This window comes from Anarrhichthys ocellatus, unplaced genomic scaffold, assembly GCF_004355925.1.
Source record: "Anarrhichthys ocellatus isolate YVR2014 unplaced genomic scaffold, GSC_Weel_1.0 scaffold32, whole genome shotgun sequence".
Classification (NCBI taxonomy): domain Eukaryota; kingdom Metazoa; phylum Chordata; class Actinopteri; order Perciformes; family Anarhichadidae; genus Anarrhichthys; species Anarrhichthys ocellatus.
Window position 1 is genome coordinate 4098375 of NW_022280062.1, and position 24251 is coordinate 4122625.

The following is a 24251-nucleotide window of genomic DNA, read 5'->3' on the forward strand; positions in this document are numbered from 1 at the left end:
GTATTGATTTGAACAAAGTCTGTTTCTCACTTTATTAAAAATGAAGACATTCTAAACTTTCAAAGTTCAATTACTGGAGCAACCTTTAACTAAGGAAATGCAATTGACGAGTAATTTAAGTTTGTTCAACATAAATAGCTCCTTGATTATTTTACTTTTGTCTGCTGTATATAATGGAAACACTGTATACATGTAAATGTTTTTATGGTGAAATGGTACTGGTCCTGTCGGTCTGTAATGGAACTCACTGTTTGAAGAGGATGTTGTACTGCGGGCACATCCCCAGGGAGGAGCGAATTGTGTCCATGTCAGTCCTAATGTCGCTTCCATTAATGTAAGCTGTGCCAGATGTAGGAGGGAACAGGCCAGTCAGGATGGACCTGGACAGAGCAGAAGCACATACAACACCAATACTATGAGGGTTGCCAGATTATCACCTTGCAAGTATTAAAACTAGTTTAATAGATATATGAACCAGCCAACCTCTGAGCCTGCATTAACCTCTGAGCCTTTTGAACTTGTTTAATTAGCCTATTCTATCAGATTCTGATCAAATGATCTGAGTTTACGTCTTTTGAGGCTGAGCCTGAGTAATTAAAGACATTTGTAACTTGTGGAATCTGATTCAGCTCACAGAGTGGTGGTTTTTCCAGCCCCGTTGTGACCCAAAAAGGATGTGATCTGGCCTTCATAGAAATTGATGTTGAGACAGTTGACAGCTGGACGACAACTTCCATCATACACCTTCATCAGGTCCTGAATCTGCACCCCCATCACCAGGCCCAATGGCTCAGGCTCAAAGAACAACTGACCTGCAATACAAAAAGACTGAGTTAACACTTTCCTTTAGATGCATTTAGATTATATAATGCTCGGCACAATAACCAATAGAAATGAAATAGTGTGAAACAAAAACACATAAAAAGAAAAAAATGTTTCAGTCCATAAATTTAAGCTGGAATATCACATGCCATTAAATATTTCCTTCCCATCCTTTCACTGGCTTAACTGAGGCCTGCGTCACGTAACAATATAAAGGCTTGAAGATTTTATCACGTTTGACTCAAATAAATATTGTTCATTAACATAGAAACTCCTATTTAAATCCTTATAGCAGTCCTCTACTTTATCATTATGAGAATGGGCACAATCACACCTCTTTATTTGTTTTTCCCTCTAGTATTTCCAGTGTGTGATGTGTTACCCATTCTGTCCACTAGATGTCCTCAGTGTGTTCCCCACGTGCAGTTTGGTGTCATTTTCTCATCTCCAGTCAGTCCTTCTTTCACTTACAGCTTGCCTTGAGGCTTCTGCTCTGTATTTGTGTCCTCACCTTCCTGACAATCCTCCTCGTTTGGAGTTTCCTCATGTCGTCTTAGCAGCTCCCTCTCTCTCTCCAGTTGATCCCTCTTACGTTGGTGCTTACAGGCTTTCCTGCCCGCTGAACCATTACAGGTGTATGTCTCCGGTGTTCCCCTGCTATCAGTGTCCTTCTCCAAGTTGCCTGTTTCAGGAGTCTCTGGATCTGAGAAAGACAGAACACAGAGCCATTTGTCAGTTGGGATGTGTCTGGTGCAAGTTTTCTGTAGCACATGTGAAAAGTTCCCCTCGCACAGTTGACCACATGTACGTTTATGTTGCTAGTGATGGCAAAAAAAAAGTGTTTCTTTCACTTTGATGCCAACAGTATGAAATGTTAACCAGAAGAGATTCTTTTAACTTGCAGTTACATGGCTTGGAGGGGAGTTACATAGCAACTTATACCCTGCTTGTTGTTGTTTTTATTGATTTGCTGACTGCTTTCTATGGGATGTTTATGAAATATGATACATTCAGATCAAAGGTCTATAAAACTTGCTCTTATCTTAATGCGAACATTATGTTTGCTGGGACGACTTGGTTTCAGACTCTGTGCTGGCAAGAGTGCGCTCTACCAAGCTGACTCATTTCCTGCTCCAGGAGTGCTGGAGGAGGCGAGAGAGAAAATCGTTCTCGTGGGCGACTTTATTCATTATGAACCTTATATTGACCTTTCCAACACAATCACAATCTTCCAGCCGGAATTAGAAGCTTTTCTGGGGAGCAATTGCTTTTTTGGGCAAAGCTGAGCAAGAAACCTCCAGTCGCAGGGCTGCTCCTCACTTGTGAGGCATGTAAGAGATTTTAGAGTCAGTGACACTTACATTGATCAGGAATTGCTGTCTGTGAGGGTGCAGGCATTTGCCAGTAGGAGGCCTGGAATGGGAAGTAGAATGGTCGACTAATGCCGTACTGTCCTGAGGGAGAAATTTGATATAATCCTCAGTGTGATAAACTTGTAGTACCTATAAAGCGGTAAAGTAAACGATGCAGTATATATTAGCAGTCCAACCTGGGAAGACGTTATCCAGATACCAGGCCAGGACGGCGTAGAGGACAGCATCAAACACCATCATGAGAATGGAAGTGAGGAAGGAGTAGGTGTCTTTCTCTAACGGGCTGGTCATGATGTTGTTCCACTGCAGACCCAAACCCTGCTCCTCATACCGCGACAGGTACTCTGTCCCGAAGCCAAAGGCCACTGGAGACAACAAGCTCTAGAGAAGCAGAGGGACGTATGAATCACAGAATATCTACGTAAGGAAATAATACTGCAAATTTAAATGTCTCAATATTCAAATTGTCAACGTCAAATGTACACATATATTCAAGGCCAATCAGTGATCCTTGCTGCCTGTTTTGTTGCACTTGTAAGAGAAGAGATTTTTGATGAAAGTTTTTTTATGATAATCTCCCTTAAAAACATGAAATTGGAATAAATACTCCCTACACTTGCAAATGCTTTTTTTTCTGCATTTGTAAAATAAGTCACACAAGGAAATCAGACATACAGCAGCCATCTTTATGTTCTTGGTGATGCGGTCCTGCCAGGCAAAGCAGAGGATATGCGGCAGATAGAGGGTGAAGTAGATGATGCCGCTGCAGGCGGCTGCCATGTTGGCCTTGTTGAAGAACACACTCATCAGGAAACACTGCATGATGGTGGCGATGGTGAAAGTCAGCAGGAAAAAGAAGACAAGGATGGGGTTGCTGTAATTCAGCACTTTTCCACCCTGAAAGAAAAAAAAAAAGATATACGTGTGATTACATTGAGAATACTTTCACTAAAACATCGAAACACACCTGTAAACAAGCACAGAGCCCCTGCAATGATTGGCTGCATGAGTAAAACATCTGTCTCCATTAATATAGAGCTTTTTAAAAATCATCCACAAGAGGACACCATTGCACGTTGCAAAAAATATTAAAACCCTCCAAACCAGCGAATAAAACTTGACCCTAGTTTTTCTATCATCCTCCTCCTTTCCCCTGTCCACCCTGTTCTTCTTACCATGATGATGGAGGTGAGCAGCGCCGTGCTTGCAGTCATCATGACGAAGCTGTCGATGAAACACGTGTACCAAATGACTCCGTTGTCGACCCCCAAGGCTTTGAGAGTCTCCTTGAGGCGCAGCTCCTTCTCCAGCACAATGCTCTTCACAGTCATGGACACAGAGTAGATCCAGGCCAGCACCATGAACATGGGGAAGCAGCGGTTCAGTGTGATCATGAAGCTGGAGCAGAAGAGAGGAGCAGAGAGGGAGCGGAAGTAAGGATGTGACCCCAACACTTAAATGATGAATCTCATTGGACCCATGAGAAATATAACATTGCTAACTTTAATTCTTCACGCTAAAAATGTTCTGTATGCTGTCATGGCTGCTGTTTTTGTTTTTTTTGTGGGTGGGGGGGTGGGAGGGGGTTGTAACGCATCGACCATGTGAACGATCTTCTGTTACATAAGGTGACCGGTTCACTCACTGGTCATCCACGTAGCACGGATACGGCATCTGCTGGACGTAGACCCCGAGTGGCCAGTCTTGGCCTGTGTGATGCTTGATGATGCCGTGTTCAATCATGTCCTGCAGGTAGGCAAAGCCTCCCCAGATGTACCTCTGATCCTCCATGGGGTCTGCTCTGGGGCCGGGGTCCCAGTACCTGAGAGGGGAAAACAGAGACTGAATGACAGGCGGCTAGAGGATCTTATCCGTTAAAATGTAGCCACAATATCATTCGTCACACAAACAATATATTTAAGCATTTTTTTGTTGTTTGAAATAATCCCAATAAAACATTTTCATAATACAACATCTTGAAGCCACAGTCTCTAGAGCAACACACACACACACACACACACACACCACATGTGCACTGCTTCTACTTAAGCGGATAAGTCCGAGGCAAAGCCCTCTTACAATCTGATTATTCAATTGAATAGAGGCAGGACTCCCACTGGGTCCATTACAGCCTGTTGGTGCACTGTAAACAGCTAAAACATTTTGCTCACCCCGGGGGCTATTGACATACAGTCTGTTTATGAATGGAAGATCAAAGGGAAAGGAAAATGCATGCGAAAGCCTCACATGGGAGGATGAAAGGGCAGGTATCGAGTTAATATGGAACCACCAAGAGACTTTGGAAAACGCACTGAGGCCAGCTGGAGAAGCTTCTCTTTTCCTCCTTCATGGAATGTGACAAATCCATATAAATTGCCTCATTAATGCAGCAGTAACAACATGGAAAAAAAATGAAGGAAGGGTGGGTTGTCTAAACTTTACTGGTTGGATCCTTCCCCTGTGTGTATGCATACCAGTCAGCTGCAATGAAATGTATAAGAAAGTACCTCATTTTCTTCTTTGCTACATTTTTGTGCAATAATACCAATGTTTTGGAAACTGCGTCCCTTAAAAGACTGGGGACTGGTATCTGTGGTCACAGCACAATTGACCGGATAGGAAAAAAGAAACATTTGCTACAGAAATATAGAAATATATTTTTTCTTTCCAGATGTCAAACAATTTTTCAAATGAAACAATAATATACAGCGTGATACGGAGTGGTGGGCAGTCCTGGTAACAAAACATCTGTCCACACAGCTGTTACTGACCTGTCTTTGATCTTGTTGGTGCGCTCGACTGCGTCAATGTCCATGCGGATCTTGTACTTGACATGCGGCGGTACACTTGTGGTCCAGGGATACATGTCCATGAAGACCACGCCGGCCCAAAACTTGTTCTCCTCCAGTAGGTACAAGGCCTGATGGGTCATCTGGGACTCATCTGTGTAAGCCACAAACTTATCCAGGTTGATGCACTATAATCAGTGGAGAAGAGAGTGGTGTGGATGTTGGGAAGATGTTGTATGCTACCGCAGTTAGTAGAATGCCATTTGCTCTTCCAAATGCTGTTTTGTGTATTAGATCAGGTGCATGTGGCATTTGGGGTTTCCCAGGTATTGTATTGGCACCAGAAAGGTTTCAAAAAATACCTCTGTTGGTCATTTTATGTGTAGTTTTGTGAATTTCCATTCGCTCTTAACAGAACCATCATTCACTGAGGCGATCTGGTGACATGGGGAAATCTGAGCTACTACATTCATTCTACAGCGACAGACACAAACACGCACACACATACATGCAGGAAAGCAAATACATGAACACGTGCATCTAAACACACATGAGCACAACTACATACACCTACACACAAACAATTCGGTTCACTCTCACACGCAGACATGCTCTCTCTCCCAATGAAACACGCATAATTGCCATGTGAACTCCCACCCTACACTCACACACACACACACACACCCACACACGGTGCTCTCTAACCTCCCAACACCCCTGTGTACACCGTGTCTAATGTCTCCATTCACATTACTGTACAATACCCTGAGAGCGCTCAAAGAAAGAGGAGAGACCACTTCCCATTCATCTTTAAGGGACTATACATTCACAGCACAATAATGTTCACTCGGAGATGGGCTGAGAAGAAAGACCCTCACTGATACACATGTTCCAATGGGATTTCACTGTGAGAAACATACCCCTGATGGAGCGAGAGGACCCAATGCTAACGGCAGCAGTAGTTATCCTATGGCCCAATGCTGGCTGACAGCTATACCTAATTGGCTAAACTGCCTGGGTTTGTTTGTGGGGCTCTGAAGGGTCTGGATGCTGAACTTGGAGACAAAGGACAGATTGAGATGCCAGCCCTGATAGCGCTCTCACCAAAACCGCAACCCCTGCCCCCTTTAAATCAGTCGCGAGAGGAGAGAGGGAAGGCGTGAAGGATGGATAGAGTGATTTGCCCTCTTTTATTTCACAGGCGCAGGGGTCTGTTTCAATGCGGGGCCATGCACTAAAACCGCATTGAGCTCATAGGGGGGGTGACTCACTGCCACCTTCTCCCCACTTTATCACTGGCTCCACAATAAGAGCAAAGGAGGGGGGTGACAGCAGGCTTGTTCTCCCCACCTTTCAGCCTACAGGACGGGAGAGCGGCTCTATAGCAGGGCTAAGTGGCCTGATCTGTTTCAAAGGGGCCTGTCTGCAATCTCCTGGGAGCAGACCTGGAAGACTGATGCACCTGTCTGGAAAGCTGAGAGTTGGTCTTACAAAAACACTGGACACTTAGTCCTGGGAATGTGCAACATTTGGCAAATAGTTGCTGGGGTAAAGAAGAAAAACAGACGGATAGATAGATAGACAGATGAGATTACAGAGACTATCTTGTATTTCTTACCTCTCCGTACTGGTTGAACATGCGTACGATCTGGTCGGTGATGTTAAAAATATTCCTCCAGTCAAAGTTGGGCATGTCCGCCTCCCTGTATTTCTCTGGACCGTTGTACAGGAAGTTAAGAATGTGTTTGGTGGTAAAGTCAGTGTCCACCAGACTATTGTCCATGAAGTGCACCACTGTCGGGTTCCTCAACGTGTCCTGCAGCGATTGAGACAGAAATAAAGTTATTGCGTGTAATACAGACAAATTACATATGCAAGAGCAAGTGCCATTCACTTAGCTGAATACATATTCAAGGAAAGTGAAAAAATGCCTTTGGGTTTCAAGCCATAAACATTATTATTTTTCAACAAAATTAATACAATTTCAAAATATCAGCCCCGTTGTTTTTGGTCAAACTGAATGCTAATTGTTTGCCTGCAGTCTTTAAATAGCGCTGCAGCACACAAGATTCTTCCAAGAATTTGTGGCTCGAATTTAACATAAATCCATCTAATTGATTTTTGTCCGTGTGTTTACTATTGGTTGCTTCTAACACTGGTTATGTTATAAGTGAGGCTTATTCTACCGTGAGGCTCATATGTTCTTTTGAATTGGAGCATCATAGTACATTTTAAATACTTTCAAAGGTATGATTGCATCTGTGTGTATGCGCAGTATTCCTACCCTGATCATGTTCATCTGTAAACTGCTGTCGAAGAAAGTCCAGAGTTGAGGTCCCAACTCCCCCCAGGCCTTGGCCATGTTCTGCAACCTCTCTAACTCCTCGAATGTTGTGTTGGCCTGCAACACACACAAGCATACACACATGAGCAACAAGTGTTCACTATATAAAGTAATTTTACATTGATGTAAAGTTCACAGATCATATAATTGTAGTACGCCAGCAGTGAAGGAGCACAGTCAACACATAACTCTGTTGACGTGTGCTGATAACATTGATATGTTAACTGATTCTGGTTATCTTGTTTGACTCAAGATACTTGAGATTGCATAAAAATAGTGTCAACCAGATAACAGCAGTGAGATCCATGAAACCTGATCTGAGCTCTACACTACAATACTCTATAAACACCATGGGTAGTAAACAAGTAAACAGTCACATTAGGTCATTTTTCTTCTCCGGAGCAGGTCGCTAAATTCTCATTAAAAAAAAACGTGAGATTTGTTTTGTGTCAGGAACACTGAATGAGATGTGACTGAAATGAGATGTGACTGAAAAACATTCTGTTTTTGCTTTCACCAATGCACCCTCACATTCAGTTTATTGTTTAATTCTCCCCTCCTCTTCCCTTCCCTCACATTGCAGCAGATCTCCCCCCCCCCCCCCCCCCCCCCCCCCCCCCCCCCCCAATCCCTCCACCCTCCTCTGCCTCGGTAGTCAGCTCATTCCTAAGAAGGGTGGGGGCTTGGAGTGGACGCATTAAAAACAGATAGAGTGGTGAAAGAAATGGAGAAGGAGAGAAAAAAGTGAGTGGAGAGACAGAGAGGTGAGGGGTCGGGCTGGAGGTGGTCTCTCTTACTCTCTTTAATATCTTGTGGACGGCAGGGGAGTCGGGGGTGTACAGGATTTTTCCCATCAGCAGGGGCTTGACTGAATTCCACACAATCTTTGTGACAGGGTTGGACTCCAGGGTCTGCATCAAGGCGTTGCAGGAGGGAGCTAATGGAAGAGCAATTGCAAAAACAGCAAGATTAGAAGAAGGCGAAAATAGATTTAGTAAGAGGTATAAAGCATCATATTGAACTTTCTTTTATCCTCCAGACTTTAGTAGCATTCAGACGCTATCAATAAAGTTACAGACAACAGTCAAGTATGCTAAATTAGTTACCCAGTGCTTATCCAACAGCTTTATGGTGATTTACAGACTCTTATATGTTTTTTTCATATCTCAGATGGATTGCATTGGAAAGTATCACTTGAATCTTGAGAAAAGAAGATCCCACACACTGCTGTGGCTCAGAATTCATTCAAAAAAATGTATAATCCCACAAAAACATATTTCGAATGGTATTGATAGATTGATGACATATTTTGTCTGTTTGATGGATGAACTTGGATGGACTACAAGAATTTACAAGACTTCTCTTTGAAAAAAGCTTGTGTTGACCACAGATCTTATTTCAGGCATCTAACCAAAAACCTATTCAAAACATAATTGACTTTGAGACGAGGGAACCCGAAGTGCCAAAATGCTAACTCATTCCTGCACCACTCTATAAAGGTATACAGGATATTACATTTGCAAACTATCCCCCAAAGGATTGAATGATGAGATACCATTGCATGCCATGCTCCTAAAACTCTTATAGACCTTCTTATTGTACGTTCGAGATACAAGCAATGCATACGAGTACACAACTCTGAATGACTTATGAAAGCTGTAAGGCCGATGTTTTCAATCATCACAAATGCAATTTCTGGAAATATTATTGTAAATAGATTTAATTATGTACCGTGGTATGTACAGTAGCTTGTTTGTTTTCACGGGGCAGATTGTACACGTGCTGCAGATTGTACACATGCTGCTGTCAATTATTGAGAGAATATTTGGCCCACCTGTGCACACAGAATGGGAGTCTAAAACACTCTTGATAGAGATTCAGAGAGACTGAAACGCTAGTATGATCAATAAATTGTGATGCTGAGCGAGAGAAGTGTGCCTGATCTTCTTTTCATACATTGAGACTTTTACAGTTCGACACCTCTTCACTTACTGGCAGTGTCGTCATAGACATAGTTGTGGTTCTTGGTTACATTGACTCCCAGAAACACCTTGTAGTTGTTGTCCTCATACCAGTTGAAGGACAGGACCCTGGAGCCGCCTCCCTCTGGGTATCCACAGAAGAGGCTCGACACACTGGACATCAGCTGTGTGAATGAGGCGGGACCCCCGCTTTGAAACATAGAGGAAACCGCCTTCAGGAGCTCCTGAGAACTCTTCCGTTCCATCAGCTGTAAAAAGTCAGAGATGGCCAGTTGAAAGAGAATCTCTGAGAGATCAATGTACCTGTTGAATTGATACCGTTTTAAAACCTTCATTAGATCCAGCTATCGTCCAGAACAACAGCAGTGTTTCTTCTCATGTTTGCCTTCTACCCTCATCCTTTTCTATGTGTGTCACACAGCTGACGTACACAGGGCAGTTTGAATTTTGAGTTTTAAAATATAGGTACAAACTCAACACCAAATTCTCAAAAACCAAATTCTTTATTGTATTAACAGGACTAAGAGTCTACAGCCTGCTAGCGGCTATCTGAAGTTATACTTATGCAGAGCCCATTTTAGTTTAGCATGTTAGCATGAAATAATCGCTAATAAGCCTTAAACACAAAAGCACAATTTAGGCTAATGGGATCATCAAGACTTTTACAGGTAAGATTCATCATGAATGAATCCATCCAATAGTTACTGAGATATTTCAGTCTGGACCAGAGTGGTGGATCAACTGACAATTATGTCCTCCATATTTGTTCGTACTGTGAATAGCAGAGCATAAACGATCACTAGAAAACAATAGTTTGAAAGATAAGCAAACATGTTGGACGGACGCCTCTCCTCTCACATGGACTAAATATCCTCCTATTGATTGAACAAAAATAGCTTCATCCAAGTTTATTTCTCCCCGGTACGCATCATTTCCTTTCTAAAGAAATAGCGAGGGGGCTGCCAATGATTTAGAGTTTTATGTTTGAGTTGTTTTTGTCCTCAAATCTGAGAAATTACTAAATCTTTAGATAATCTCTGGAGGGATCTGATTGTAGGTGGAGTTGAGTTCTGCCAGTAATATTTGTTCATAAGCCTTCATCTTTATTAGACTAGCTCTATAATCCCCTTACAACTTTAAATGAAGATAATATCGTAACATTGATAATCAAAGTGGTTTCAGGAGTCAGTGATTAAAATGACTCATTGCCAACACTCAAAGCATCCTTTTACGGGTGAACATATACAGTACATGCACACACACACACACACACACACACATGCTAAAACACACTCCTGATTTATTTCGCTCTCCCTCCATTTTCCTCCCTTTTCTTATTCATTATCTCATAGACACACACCCACACACACACACCCACACACACACACAGTAAATTGAAAGGAAGGAGAGGTGGGTAATGAGAGCATTTGGCTCGCCTTTCTGTCACCACAGTGATACAAAGGACCCACCTACAGGATGTGTCACCTCAGAGGAATGTCTCTCTCCCTCGAGCCCCCCACCCCCACCCCCACCCTGTCTCTCTCTCCCACACCCTGCCTAAGGTGATGATGGGATACACTAAGCCCTGGGACATGCAGTGAACGTGCTGAAACTCACAGCGCAATCCCAGTCACTCTGTCTCTGTTCTTGTGTCTGTACATGTGCTCGTCTTAATTATCTTAATCATCTATTTCATTCTATTTTTTTTACAATGTCTATTCAGTTCTATCCTGTTCTGTAAAATATGCTGGATTACATAATATCTATCATATGTCTTTACAATATCTGTTCAAGTCTTTATTCCGACATTATATATTCAATTATGTTCTGTTCTATATGTCTATTCAATTCTATTTTATTGATCTACAATATCTATTCTTTTCTATTTATCTAGATCTATTCTATGTTTTTATCTACATTATCTATTCTATTTATCTACAATAACTATTCTATTTATCGATATCAATTCTATTCTATTCATCTGCAATATCCATTTGGTTCTATTCTCTTCTGTTATTGTATATCTAATATAATTATCTATAACATCTATTCTATTATCTGTCAAATCTATTTTATTCTATTTATCTACAATATGTTTTTACATTATATAAAAGTCCTCCACAGTATCTGCTGTATTCCTTTATATCATATTTCATTTCTGTTCTATTTGATTCAGATTTATTAAATAATAAATGTATGTAATAAATAAATACAGTGATAAAGATACATGCACAACTATACACGTGAGACACAATCTGTATGTGCTAGCACCCACACACAAATATGCATGGTTATAAACATGATGCACATACACATGTCCTTACCCACATATCACATGAGCGTACAATGACACATCAGCGCTTGTACAGTTCACATGAAGGTTGTTAACACACACACACACACACACACACACACGTACACCCCACATTGTTGAGCCCATCACTCAGCCTCCTCTGTGAGCAGTCTTCAAACTGGGAACAGCGGAAGAGACGAGTTTCCTGCAGGGCTAAAAATATTGGTGCCTGAGGACTGAATAGCCAGGAGTAAAAAGGGATTGATGGTCTTTGGAGCACTTACAACTTGGATCTTCTCTGACGTTGCCTTCAGAACCCGACCCCAGAGGTGCAGGTCAATCCCCTCGGAGCTGCTGTACAGAACCTGAGGCATCTGGGCAAACAAAGTCACAAGATGTGTCAGTCAAGTGAACAATATTCATACAGTGTTTTAAAAATAAATAGAAGAGGTTCAACACAATTTGCTCTTTGTTCTTTTGTATCATAAACATCACTGCTCTGTTTAAGTCCGATGATCACCTTAGACGGATAAACATTGATATCTTTCAAGAAACCTGTAAAACAGCAACCCTAAAGTCCTGGAAACCGAGTTTCAAGAAATGTTTGTTGCAAAGAAGAATCCATTTTTTGCACATTTTCTTTAGACAGTACAACCAGCCACATCACACTATCCATTCTGCCTTCTTTTTTTATCACACAATTTAGGTGTTGTCCGTATTTATTGAGGAAATGAACCTGTTTCAAACTTGAACTGTATCAGTTGTTCGATATCGAAACATACTTCCGCTAAAACCCCTTCAATGATTTTATCTTGAGAAACCATTAGCAGTAGGCGTTAGAAAAGGCCTGGTCAGAGCAGAGTGGTGAGGGCTACGGAAACCCCGAATGCAAAGACAAACACGCACATGTGATATCCTTCCTCCTGCATTCCTCGCGCTTGCATTTCAATGAACGAAGGAAGGAGGGTGGTGGTGCGGGGGGGGGGGGGGGAGAGAGAAAGCGAGGGAACAGAAAGGGAGCGTGTTGAGAGGTGGATGGGAGAAGGGGGTCATGAGCGTATCAAGTTGTTTCAAGGCAGAGGTCACTGTGGTAATGGGCTTTAAACTTAACAGAGGTAATGGGTTAAATGCATAGATCCCCACTAAGATGCTACCGTAGTACAAACTAATGAGAAAAATTGTCATATTTCTCTCATATTCACAGAAAATGTTACCAATATGTGCACAGTAAATAAAAGATGGACTACAGCCTCAAAAACACCTTAGAGTTCAATACTGCATGTATGGTAGTGTTGCCTCATAGCTATTGTGATGGTGTTTTCTCTGCATTTGTATATTTTGTTTTTTTTACTTAGCATTAGAGGCCACGTTTTCAGGAGATTTAAGTTTCCTTATATCAGTTGTAAAAGTACAGTACTGTTCTGGGGAAGTACTGTTTAACTGCAAAGAACATTTAAAATATGTTTCAGCACAAGGTAATTTCCAATTGCAAGTATATTTTTTCAATATAATATATTTTATATTGATTAATATTGTATAGGCTTTAGCCCTCAGTGACCCTAGAGAGGATAAGCAGGTAAAAATAACGAATGAGTAAATGGATATTACAGCCAACAGGAACATATGAAAATAATGATCTCAGATAAGATGGTTTCGTGAGAGGTCAAGTACTAAATAAAAAATGGTAATAAAAATATTACCAAAAAGAGACAAGAAATAAATAATACAAAAAATACAGAATGAAAATTGATAAAACAACTTTATAGTCATGCTAATAAAATTGTCAATCATTTAGTCTATCCATCAAACATCCATGCCATCAATCAAGACTGTGTCTATTTTATGTAACTCATGCAACTGCTCTAGTCTATTCACCTCAAAAAATTTGTAATGTAAGACACTGCATTCCTTCCATGCTCCTACTGATTTAGCCAGCAGCTCTCTTACCGATAAACAGGTGCGCTCTTCAGACTAACACATGTTGGTAATGCATTTATACAAGAAGCAGCATCACGTCTTACAGAATAACTCACAGACTGTAGGCGGGCGGGGTCTAGCTAAGCCCATTAGAAAAACAGGCCAAGAGGGATAATACCATCAGCTTTCACCTGACTCACCTGACATATATAGAAGAAATTAGAGGGTGTGAAGGGGAAACAAGTTCAACATAATACGGTGTGATGATGTATCTAATTTTCATAATGCTGCTTTTATTTTCTTTACTGTTCTATAAAGATAAATCTACTTCTGAAAGGGGAGATACTTTACAAATACATTAAATAAATAAATAAAAATGTTTTTTTCTTTCATTAAAAAGAATGATCTGTAACTTGTGGTGCCACTCAGAGGAAACAAAGAAAAGCTCTGTTGTACTGCCTTCTCTATGTTTCTTGTTTGTTCGTAAATATATTTGTAACCATTTGAAACCAAGTTAGTCCCAAAATGAAGCCGGTGACTGAACGAACAGGTCTGGCAGCGCTAGCTAGAATCAGCCACTTGGCCTCAACATGCCGTCCTGGCATCACCAGCAGCTCTACAATGGAACAATGAGCTACCAACACATTTGCGGTCACAATAAAGTACACTATCCAGAATGTTTGGTCGTGCTGTTATGGAAACAATATCACAGTATCAACCTTACTACACTATTTTACTAGAGCAGTGGGGAGAAGCAGTTCTATGAAGGTGAGCGGGGAATGTAAATTTACCTGGTGACACAGCGTCTAAAAAAATATGAAGGGACCTGTTTCCAAGTCTTGTGATAATTCACATTTTTCTTATAGTCAACAAATCCCATAAAAAATAAAAAAAAACGGACTTTTCTGGCTATCCCAAAAAAGATATATCTTATTGCGCTGTGCCACGGAGCTTGATTGTTGTCCAAAAATTATTTTAAAAACTGGCACACACACACACACACTGTAGTGTATTCTTACTCAATCCCACATACACTACACCGTCCTGCTGCCAGGAGTACAAGCTAGTGCACCATATATGTATCAATTTGAATCAAATGCATCATTCAGAGGATCTCTGGCCGGAAATCATGACTACCATGTCAACAAGGAAAGTAAAAACAGGGAGGAAAGGACGTATTTAAGAACAACATCCACTTTACAGCAGGAAGCACCGTTTATTTATTAATTTGACTCTGACATATTGACATTAAAAAAAATAAATGTCAAAGCACAACTCACCAGTTTGAAGATTTTGAAGAAGTCCAGGTTAGCATAGAGGATGTCCTCTATCTTCTGCAGGCTTTGCTGGCTGAGGGCACACATGGCGTTGCGAACCCCGTGGAGCCCCATGCGACTGGGGAAGATGATGAAGCGCTCCAGCAGAGCCTGGCTGCAGGCTATGTCTTTCAGCTGCAGGTCTGGGATACCAAAGGCAAACTGGGAAACATGAAAACAAAAGGAATGCTTGATTTATTGCGGGATATATCTAAAAGAATCCTCATTTATTGTTATAAGTACCACTTCTTATTGATTTTAAACCACAGAAAGATATTTAAGCTATTCAATATGGTTTTGATATAGGCCAAGAGGACCTAATATCAGTCAATGCTTGAACTTGTCCCATTCATCCCTCCAAATGGCACCTGTTCTAGTCGTATTTCTGCATTGACGAGCTGGTAGACTATAGACTCCGAGAGGCCAGTGTTCTGCAAAAGGAAAGCCGTCAGAACCTCGTCATCCTTCAGAATATCATTTATCTTCAGCCCACGGCCTACAAGAAACATCGAAAGCAGAGATAAGTGAAAGGTTAGAACCACTAAAGGCCACATTGACCCGACCAGCATTGGACGACACGGAGGAAATGAGCCACAGCGAGAAAGATTGGCAGCGATTTTCAGGATGTTTCAGGGAAAGTCCAGTGAGCAAGAGGATGTGGGTTCGTACGCATATCCCTGCCAAAAAATGTTCAATCAATTTAAATTGAAGTAATATTAAAAACAACCTTTATAATGTGAGCCTTCAGGCCAAGTCATGACCAATCCTGTGCATATGAGTGACCACAATAACGGGAATATTACCAGGGAACGAGACGTCCAACAGAATAACAGGGAAAACAGGGATTTTACACCTCTATCCTGGATAAGTCTTTGTATAGCAGCCACATGCTTTTATTGGTCACCCGAACAATAATAAAAATGTATTAAGTTCGATCACCAGTTCATCCAGATCCAAAATCTGACAACTCAAGTAGTGGTGAAAGATTAATGCCAATGTACAGAAAGTAATTTAGCTAAATGCGTCACAGAAATGAGACATTTACTGTCAAAGGGAGGATTTTTAAAACGGATGAGAAAGGTGGTGCTCTGACAAACACAAGACACGAAACACCAACAGAAAGAGGATGTGCAGAAAACAACAAGATCTAAAGGTTAAGATCAAAGTGCTGCTACTGTTTCCTGAGAGGGTACGGTAAGAGTTTGTAATAACTTTACAAGAAAATCACCCTTGTAAAGGAAAGATATGTCCACATTTAGTTTCAAAATCTTGTCCAGAAAGCTACAATCAAAGACGGCTGACTTGTGTCTGATTAGTGTTGAGAGAGAGAAAGAAACGACTAACTTTTACTTGCCATTTCACTTGAAAGGGAAGTGCTGCTGTCTGAACCATTTCTCACATTTGCGCTTTACCTGACACCACAGATGGGTTGTTGCGTAATGTCTCCATGAAGTTTGAGAAGGACGACACATCATGCCAAAGACGGCCGAGCTGCTGGACCTCCGCCTCATTGAGCAGAAGCTCCTGGGCATCAACATAGAACCGGGCCAATCTAGAGCAAGCCAAAAAAACACACTGAATTTATTAAGGAATTAAATGTATTTATTAACACAATGTAATTCTGTATTATCTAATTATCAAATCAACTGTAATCTGCACTTTAGCATGAATGTGAAAATAATTAAAATGATTATTAAACATAAGTAAATGAAAGAATGACAGTTTTATGAAGGATTTGGCACTGTGGAGGTTTACACGGTTAGAGGGCTGTGGTTAGGCTTACACCGAGTTATTATAGTTGGAGACAACGCCTGGAGACTCTCCTCTGGTTGGATATCTGAAGCAGGGGTTGTTGACGTTGCAGAAGATGCCCTGGATCCAGGGCAGAATCCCTGATGAAGGCATGGCCTTGTTGGGGAAATGACCTGAAAGAAACATCACAATTATGTGAATGTGAGGGCCGGTGACGTGAATTTAAAAGAGCTGCCAAAAGGTAAAGATGTGTTATTCTCCCCATGAAAGGAAAAGCTCACTCTAGGAGGCCCATTTGTTTATTCAGTTTTAAAAGAATTTCATTAAACAGATAACTAAAATAGCTTGTTATTGAAGAGTTGTTCTTTTTTTACATTCATGTTGTTGGTACAGTGGATTGGCCTTCCTCAGCCACACCAGACCAATGAATAACAACACTGGCCAGCAGATCTCAACCAGGAAGCGGACCTGGACAGAAACAAGTAAAGTGGGAGTTACTGTATGTACACAAAGACAAATTGGAACACTTGTACAATCGAATCTGACACGACGGCCCTGGAACAAACCCTACCGGTCTGGAGACGTTATTATAAGGCTGTTGGAAGCTGTACTTTGTGGTGTTACTTGTATTTGTTTGTCATTATGCTGAATAGTGTTTGTAAGGTCATACAAATGATAATACCTTCTGTCTCTTGCGGAGGGTCCAGTTCTTCCACAGTAACAGGCGGATTTGAGAGCCTGTCTTCATTGCTCCGCAGCTTTACCCCTGGAGGGGGTCATCAGACTGTGACAAACCTGCAGATACGCAACTCCATCAGTGGCACTCACAGAGACACGGGACCATCTACTGCAGGTAAGATTATTGAGCCAAGCAGAGACCCAGGACTACATTATTGGGTCTGGTATTGAGACCACTTGCTTTTTGTTTTTGACCTGAATTTGCGGAAACATTTTCACATGTAATATTTTCCACGGTCGACCGGTTTGTTTTTGTTGCTGCTGTTTTCAGTCTCCAAAGAAACTTGTGCTTTTATGATTTTAATGTAACGGCATATGTACATATCTATAGACCAAGCCGATGATCTATGAAAACTCTTTTCACATACATCATTGTTGATCTTCAAATGCACCGACTTTGCTCTGGCTTTGACCCAAGCTTGACTGAACCTGGTCTCGGTATTAACTTGGATTTATGTAAGGTGGTCTTGACTACAACCTGGGAAAGACCATCAAACCACTTGGAAAGCGTACACCCAGCTGAAGTGCTCCTGAGAGAAGCACTAACAGGTTTGTTGTGTAGGCATGTTGACAAAACGAGATTTTTCTACACCGACATACACGTTGGTAAAACACTGTCACAAATATTAAAATATATAGTCCAACAATGTTCTTAACAAGTTGGTATGCGATTGATGAATCCAATTTGTACCTGCTCGATCATACAAGCTTGATTCCAAAAGAAAATCATTTTGGAACTGAATACTGATTTAAAAACAACCCATAAACACGTCATGTGCAGACGAGCTCAGAGAATGTCGGACATGAGTAATTTGCTGAGAGTGACATGTCCAATAGATTACCTCAAACTGGTCGACTGAGGATGCAGGGACATAAATACTTGTCTAGAGCAACAAGAGGACAAAGACTGCGAGACTAAAACAGGAGACTGAAGGGTATCATTACGTCTGACTTCTCTGAAATCACCTTATTGCTCAAACAGTAATTACACATAGCAGGACTTCCTTCCACAAACGTGTAGAAATGTTTTTTTGCATTGAAAAACTGCTGCGTGTTTAAGTAGCAGATACAAGAAGCCATGAGGGTAAACACATCATAAAGAGCATCTACCAGGATCTCTGTTTTCACACCTTGACATTATGTTTGACTAGAAGCATTTGCAGAAACAGTAATTAGCACCCACATACCTGTCAGCTCTTACATCACATCCTATTTTGTCAACAAGAAGAACAAAGCAGTTCCTTACCTCTTATGGAATGATATAAAAGTCGTACGACATCGAGAGAAACAGGTTCACAGACCAGCTGAAGTAGTGGAAACACATTAAGTAAGGTAGAAGAGCTCCGTATGAGTCCTCGCTGCCCACTCTCTCTCCCCTGCCTGCAGGTCAGCAGCACTCCTAATCTGATTGCTCTAATCTCCCAGCTCAACATGGGCAAGCAGAAAAAAAGACAACAGTCAACCATTTTGAGGCAGAATTAGGGGGGGGGAGATATATCTGCTAGAGAGGATACTGGCGGAGAGAAAGACCGTCACAGGGGTCACAGGTTTGATCACAATAGGAGCCAAAACGAACGTCAAAGTGTCCATGAGTAGGATTCATCTGTTATCACTCTGCAAGACAGTCTTTGAGCTTAACACCTACAAGATAAATCAGAGTTTTGACTTAGTCACATACGAGCACGTACGTACTGTCGTTCGTGTCTGAAATGCCTCACGCCTCTGGGCAGCTCGACAGGGTGGAGCAGGTGACATGGGTAATCACGTTTGGAGAATTTGAAGCCTTGACAGTTGTGACATTAAACCCACTTAAGCCTGCTGTGAACGGTGTGCACACCAGACACAGCTAGCTTACCCTAAAACAAAGGTAAATTCAAGGCACATGGTGGCGTAGGTAGCTTGGTGGATACCAATGTCACACAACTTCAATGTCCAAATACATCAAATTATAGTATTCTGAGTGGATTCATAGTAGGAATACACAAAATGACAAAATGTCACAGGTTATATAAATAACACACAAAGTAAACTACAGAAATAGAAAATAAAATAAAAAGTTTCAGACATAACCCTAGTTCTCTGACACACGGAACAAACATTGGAATAGTTAATGAGCAGAAACTCGTTGGCAAATAATCCACTGTTCATTTTTCGAACAAAAATATGTTTCCAGATTCTTAAATATGATCATTTTCTTTCGTTCTCATTGGGTTTTAGAGGTTGGCCAGACAAAACAAGTCATTTGTAGATGTCGCCTTAGGCTCTAGGGAACTGTGATGGATTATTTGGCTATTTTCTGTCATGAATAGATAATTAAGAAACTAATAATTGGAAGTTGCAGCCTTAGCGTCTTTCCCCCAATTTGTCCCATGCAGCAACAAAACAGCCACAAATCAAATTGCATACATGTTTGAAATACACAAAAGGCTGCAATTTAAAAAGTGACACAGCAATTAGTTCAGTAGCATAAATAACACACAAAGTAAACAAACATACTGTATAACCCTTGTTCTATGAGGCACTAAAGGGAAATCTTTAAAAAAACAACTCAATTGGAACAGAAGTAAAAGTTTAAACTACATTTTTTAATTTGCAGCAACCACTGTTGCATGTCATTTTTCTTCTGTATAGTCAAAATAATGCGATGAGACAAAATGACTGACGAACATGCAGTATGTATGAATGAGTATAAAAAATGTAAACAGATACATAAGGTTTACATACTGAGAAAAGATGTACCAATCACAGGCAACAAAGGACAAATTGAAAAGGTAAAAACATTGAACTCTTTTGAACTGAAAGTGTTTAAAAATACCTCAATCCGTTCCTTGTGGAATAAAATACAAAATTAAGCACATTTGAACATTAAAAGGCAACATTAGAATTTGAACCTGTGTTAAGTGCATTGTGTGATTACAATAAAGTATCATTTCATAACAAATCAAACATTGTACAGGAACTTATAGGTTCAATTCAAAGAAGGAAAGTGATCGACGGGACTATTCTTTACAGACAGATGAATCAATGAGTGGTTGGCAAATTCATCTTTTTGTTATCTTGTTAATGTCGGCAGTATTTGTTTGCTTTGAATGCTTGGGAGACCAACCACTGTTGACATTTTGACTTGAACATGTAAAATACAATATATTAGTACGTATAACACTTTCATGGTTTCATTTCACAGGCCTACATCTTCTCCCACTCTCAGCTTGTATGATAGAAAAAATGTTTCCCACAGTACACACTGTGGCACAGATACATTACTATTTACAGATATAATATGTTTTTTTTGGGCGTCAGACGAAATGGGCCTCTCTGTGCTCAAGCTCCTGCAGCCGCCGAGGTCGCAGTCTTTGGTAGACGGGTTTAGTCTCGCTGGGGCTGAGGTCGTCGGGGCTGCTCGGGGGCGGGGACTGTGGGGGCGAAAGGGTAGCGAAGGTCGAGACCCCGGGGTCGGTGGCGCCGTCAGTGGAGTCCTGTGTCTGGAGCCGTGTCTGTGGGGGGCTTGCTAGGGCAGAGGACAGGGCGACTACCTGGGCAGAGTTGGTGGGGGCGAGCGACGAGGTGGTGGTGGTAACAGTTGTAGTCCAGTTTGGAAGCGTCCTAGCTCTGCTGTTAATGGACAAAGGGGGCTTATAGAAAGTTCCGGGAGGAGGCTGCAGAGTTCTAGGTGCCCTGAGCGATAACAGAAGGTTTGGTGAGCTGCTAGACTCACTGACTGAACCATCTGCGTAATTTTCCCTTTTAGAAGTCCAGCCAGGCTTGACTGACATGGTGTAGGGGTTGTTGGAGAAAACGGAGGTCGCAGTACATGTGGTGGAGACCTCAGACGCGGTGGTTGTTGCGACAGGCACGGTTGCCTTCACAGGTTGTACTCCAGAGCAGACAGACGGCAGGTTGGCCACAATCTTAGCAGTCCTGGGTGTAACATCATAGTGCTTGTACTTCCTGTCCCACGTTCTCCTCTGCATTGTCTGTGTGTCAATGAAAGGAGTGATGTAGTAGGTGCTAACCCTTGATGAGCCACTCTGGCGAGCCTTTTCTGGCTCTGGTATCTCTGGTATAGTTTCAGAGATCGGGTCCCGCTCAGCAGAACTCTCATCATCTTTAGCAGCACTGTTACGGTAATTCCTCTCACTGATCTGGGCGGGGTTGGGCAGGCGTTCTAGCGGCATGCTGATCGGTCGAGACACATGTCTGGCGCGCTGGGTGCGTAGCTGGACCTTTGGCGCCACAGCGGTGGTGCTGGGGCGGCCGAACACTAAGGTCGACCTCTGGACTTCGCCTTCACTAGACGCCTGGATCCCGTTGAGTCTGTCCAGGGCTGAGACCTCTGTTCCGTCTGCTCCGGGCTGGACCTCCTGAACCTCATCCATGATGTGCGAGGAAGGGATTACTGAGGAGTATCTTTTGTACACTTTGGCACTCTGAAAGGACATAATAAACATTTAGATTACAATCTCTGAACATCAAATTTGTATTCAATGAATTTAACCTTGCTTTAATAATTAAATATACATTATCATACATCATAAAAACAGTTTGAAAAAAAAAAGAAAAAAAAAAAAAAAAAAAAAAAAAAAGATGCAATTTATTAGACTTCATCCAGCTCCCTGTGGAGCCACCAAAGGCTTTAAGCAACTTTTTTTGAACATTTATTTCCCACTTGGCTGCTCATACTCGCATTCTGTACAATATGATATGAAAGCAGCATTTCTCGCACCCTTATTAAATCCGTCCTCACCTCTTTGATGTCCATCAGGGAGGTGGAGTGTCTGCTGAGCCGCTGCAGCTTCTCTAGGGGGGTGAGTCTGGGGGACGCCTGGCCAGTCGTGGTGATGTCAGAGCCGGACAAAAGTGATGCATCAAAGACTGTTTGAAAGTGTCGCACCAGCAACTCCACCATCAGGGCCTGGTAGGGGTAGTCTACCAGCGAGGAAAGGGACACCTCAGCGTCCGCCTGCCGTGGCTTGACCAGTGTGGGGCCGAAGATAATGCCCAGGTTACTCGCAGTCATCTTGTTCTCCTCGGCCTGCTCGGTCACTCTGTGGTAGTAAAGAGTGATGATGAGTTTAATTAATAAAAGACATATTTCAGGTATTGTTCAAGTATGTCAGTGTTTCCCATAAGATGCGAGTACAGGTTTCACTGAACAAGCTTCAGGGACAATAGTCTCAAAGATGAAACCTGCCTCAAGAGGCTGCCAACAATCCAAAGCATTTCTTTGACATGACATGATCGAAACGTCTCTGCAGTTACTTCTGCAAATACAATAACACCACCAAATACTTCTACGCTGGAAAACCACAACATTCAAATAAAGGACAGAGGCTAAGAATGTTCATTCTAAAATTATTGGTGTCACCATGAATAGAGTTTTATGTACTTTGTGCTACTTCCTCTGTACTATAGGGAAGTCTCCGTTTCCCCTTTGTGTCTCATGAGGAAGTTTGAGTGTCTGTGTATTTGTGCAGAGAGCAACAGACAGAAATCCTTACAATGGACTAGCTCTGGGTGTTGGCTTACCGCCCTTACCTGTTCAGGTGTGCAATAAGGAAGCGCAGAGTCCTGTAATTGGCTGTAGGCAGCTGGCGGAGAAGGTCTCTGATCTTGAAAATGACTCTGCTGAGCTGAATGCTTGCCCCCCCCTTCTCTCCTGTCTGGGTGCTCCGAGGTTTATCAGCCTCCTCCACAATCACTCTCTGGCACTCTTTGGACAAGCCGATGATGTCGTTGTAGTATCGATACAGGATCAATGGCTCTGGTAACTGTACACAAAAGAGAAACAGTGATATGTTTTATATTCTTAGCAATGGAAACTGTTCCAGTGTATGTTTACTGAATACAATGTTTATTTAAGGTACAAATAAAAAGAGAAAAAGCCAAAAGCTCACCAACTATATCACACATTTAAGCATTCAGGACTTCTTACATTAACATAAGTTACCCACCGTGTTCAGTAAGAATTTAACACCCACCTGTCTCAGGTAGAGTTTGAGGACATTGCTGATGTCGTGAGGCGAGACGTCCGACAGCTCCACCAAGTCCTTCCCATTTTCAAACGCCTGGCAAAGCTTCTCGACGCGTGATTTGGCACCATTCACACGATAAATCCCCTGTGAGGGAAAAACAGGCGCACGGATTGTTACATTTCTACTGTAACAGATAATCACGGCATATCAAAGACGTGAGCCAAACTATGGTTTTTAAAAGGTAAGTCTCCAAAGTGTATCGCTTGAAAAAGTACAGCAATCCAAGTTGCAACAATAAACATTAAATTAAGTTTACCTTGATGTTGAGGGCTCGACTCTCAATCTCAGACGCGCACTTCTTGATGATAAAAGGGACACCATCTGGGCTGTTCTTTGCTGCTTGGGCAAAGTCGATACCAAACAGCTGCAGTCTGCCTTGCAGCTTTTTATGGCCACACTGGATAGCAAGCGTCTCCAGACACTTCTTATGACAGGCCAGGGAGCACTGGTAACGAAACGCAGACAGTTAAATAAAGAAATAGCAAGTGGCCGATTGATTGACACTTAAAACAATTTCCATCCATCCATCCATTTTCCACCGCTTATCCGGGGTCGGGTCGCGGTGGCAGCAGGTGAAGCAGGCCGACCCAGACCTCCCTCTCACCGGCAACATGTTCCAGCTCAATCTGGGGGATCCCGAGGCGTTCCCAGGCCAGCTGGGAGATGTAATCTCTCCAGCGTGTTCTGGGTCTTCCCCGGGGTCTCGTCCCAGTTGGACGTGCCTGGAAAACCTCCAGTGGGAGGCGTCCAGGAGGCATCCTAATTAGATGCCCGAACCACCTCAGCTGACTCCTTTCGACGCGAAGGAGTAGCGGCTCTACTCCAAGCTCCCTCCTGATGACCGAGCTCCTTACCCTATCTCTAAGGCTGAGCCCGGCCACCCTACGGAGGAA

The 24251-nt window shown here is 42.2% G+C and overlaps 2 protein-coding genes across 7 annotated transcripts in view; both read right to left on the bottom strand.

Annotated features, from left to right (window-relative positions):
• LOC116393052 (retinal-specific phospholipid-transporting ATPase ABCA4-like) overlaps positions 1–19806 on the bottom strand; it is a 37227-nt gene extending 17421 nt beyond the window's left edge. For both annotated transcript variants that reach the window (XM_031864961.1, XM_031864959.1), the window contains exons 1-21: positions 18573–19806; positions 17271–17383; positions 16963–17056; positions 16620–16761; positions 16249–16388; positions 15205–15332; positions 14801–14998; positions 11888–11977; positions 9321–9558; positions 8126–8265; positions 7269–7385; positions 6603–6800; positions 4967–5172; positions 3841–4017; positions 3371–3593; positions 2871–3092; positions 2372–2576; positions 2184–2276; positions 1334–1525; positions 635–812; positions 249–380 (exon numbers count right to left, since the gene is read on the bottom strand). In XM_031864961.1, coding sequence (XP_031720821.1) covers positions 249–380; positions 635–812; positions 1334–1525; positions 2184–2276; positions 2372–2576; positions 2871–3092; positions 3371–3593; positions 3841–4017; positions 4967–5172; positions 6603–6800; positions 7269–7385; positions 8126–8265; positions 9321–9558; positions 11888–11977; positions 14801–14998; positions 15205–15332; positions 16249–16388; positions 16620–16761; positions 16963–17056; positions 17271–17336 — 3179 coding nt within the window. In that variant the 5' untranslated portion in view covers positions 17337–17383; positions 18573–19806. The remainder of the gene's footprint in view (positions 1–248; positions 381–634; positions 813–1333; positions 1526–2183; positions 2277–2371; positions 2577–2870; positions 3093–3370; positions 3594–3840; positions 4018–4966; positions 5173–6602; positions 6801–7268; positions 7386–8125; positions 8266–9320; positions 9559–11887; positions 11978–14800; positions 14999–15204; positions 15333–16248; positions 16389–16619; positions 16762–16962; positions 17057–17270; positions 17384–18572) is intronic.
• An 84-nt stretch (positions 19807–19890) lies between these two features.
• The window catches only part of LOC116393053 (rho GTPase-activating protein 29-like), a 29708-nt gene continuing 25347 nt past the window's right edge, over positions 19891–24251 (bottom strand). For all 5 annotated transcript variants that reach the window (XM_031864962.1, XM_031864963.1, XM_031864966.1 and 2 more), the window contains 5 exons: positions 23615–23803; positions 23305–23442; positions 22862–23094; positions 22071–22371; positions 19891–21753 (listed from right to left, as the gene is read on the bottom strand). In XM_031864962.1, coding sequence (XP_031720822.1) covers positions 20623–21753; positions 22071–22371; positions 22862–23094; positions 23305–23442; positions 23615–23803 — 1992 coding nt within the window. In that variant the 3' untranslated portion in view covers positions 19891–20622. The remainder of the gene's footprint in view (positions 21754–22070; positions 22372–22861; positions 23095–23304; positions 23443–23614; positions 23804–24251) is intronic.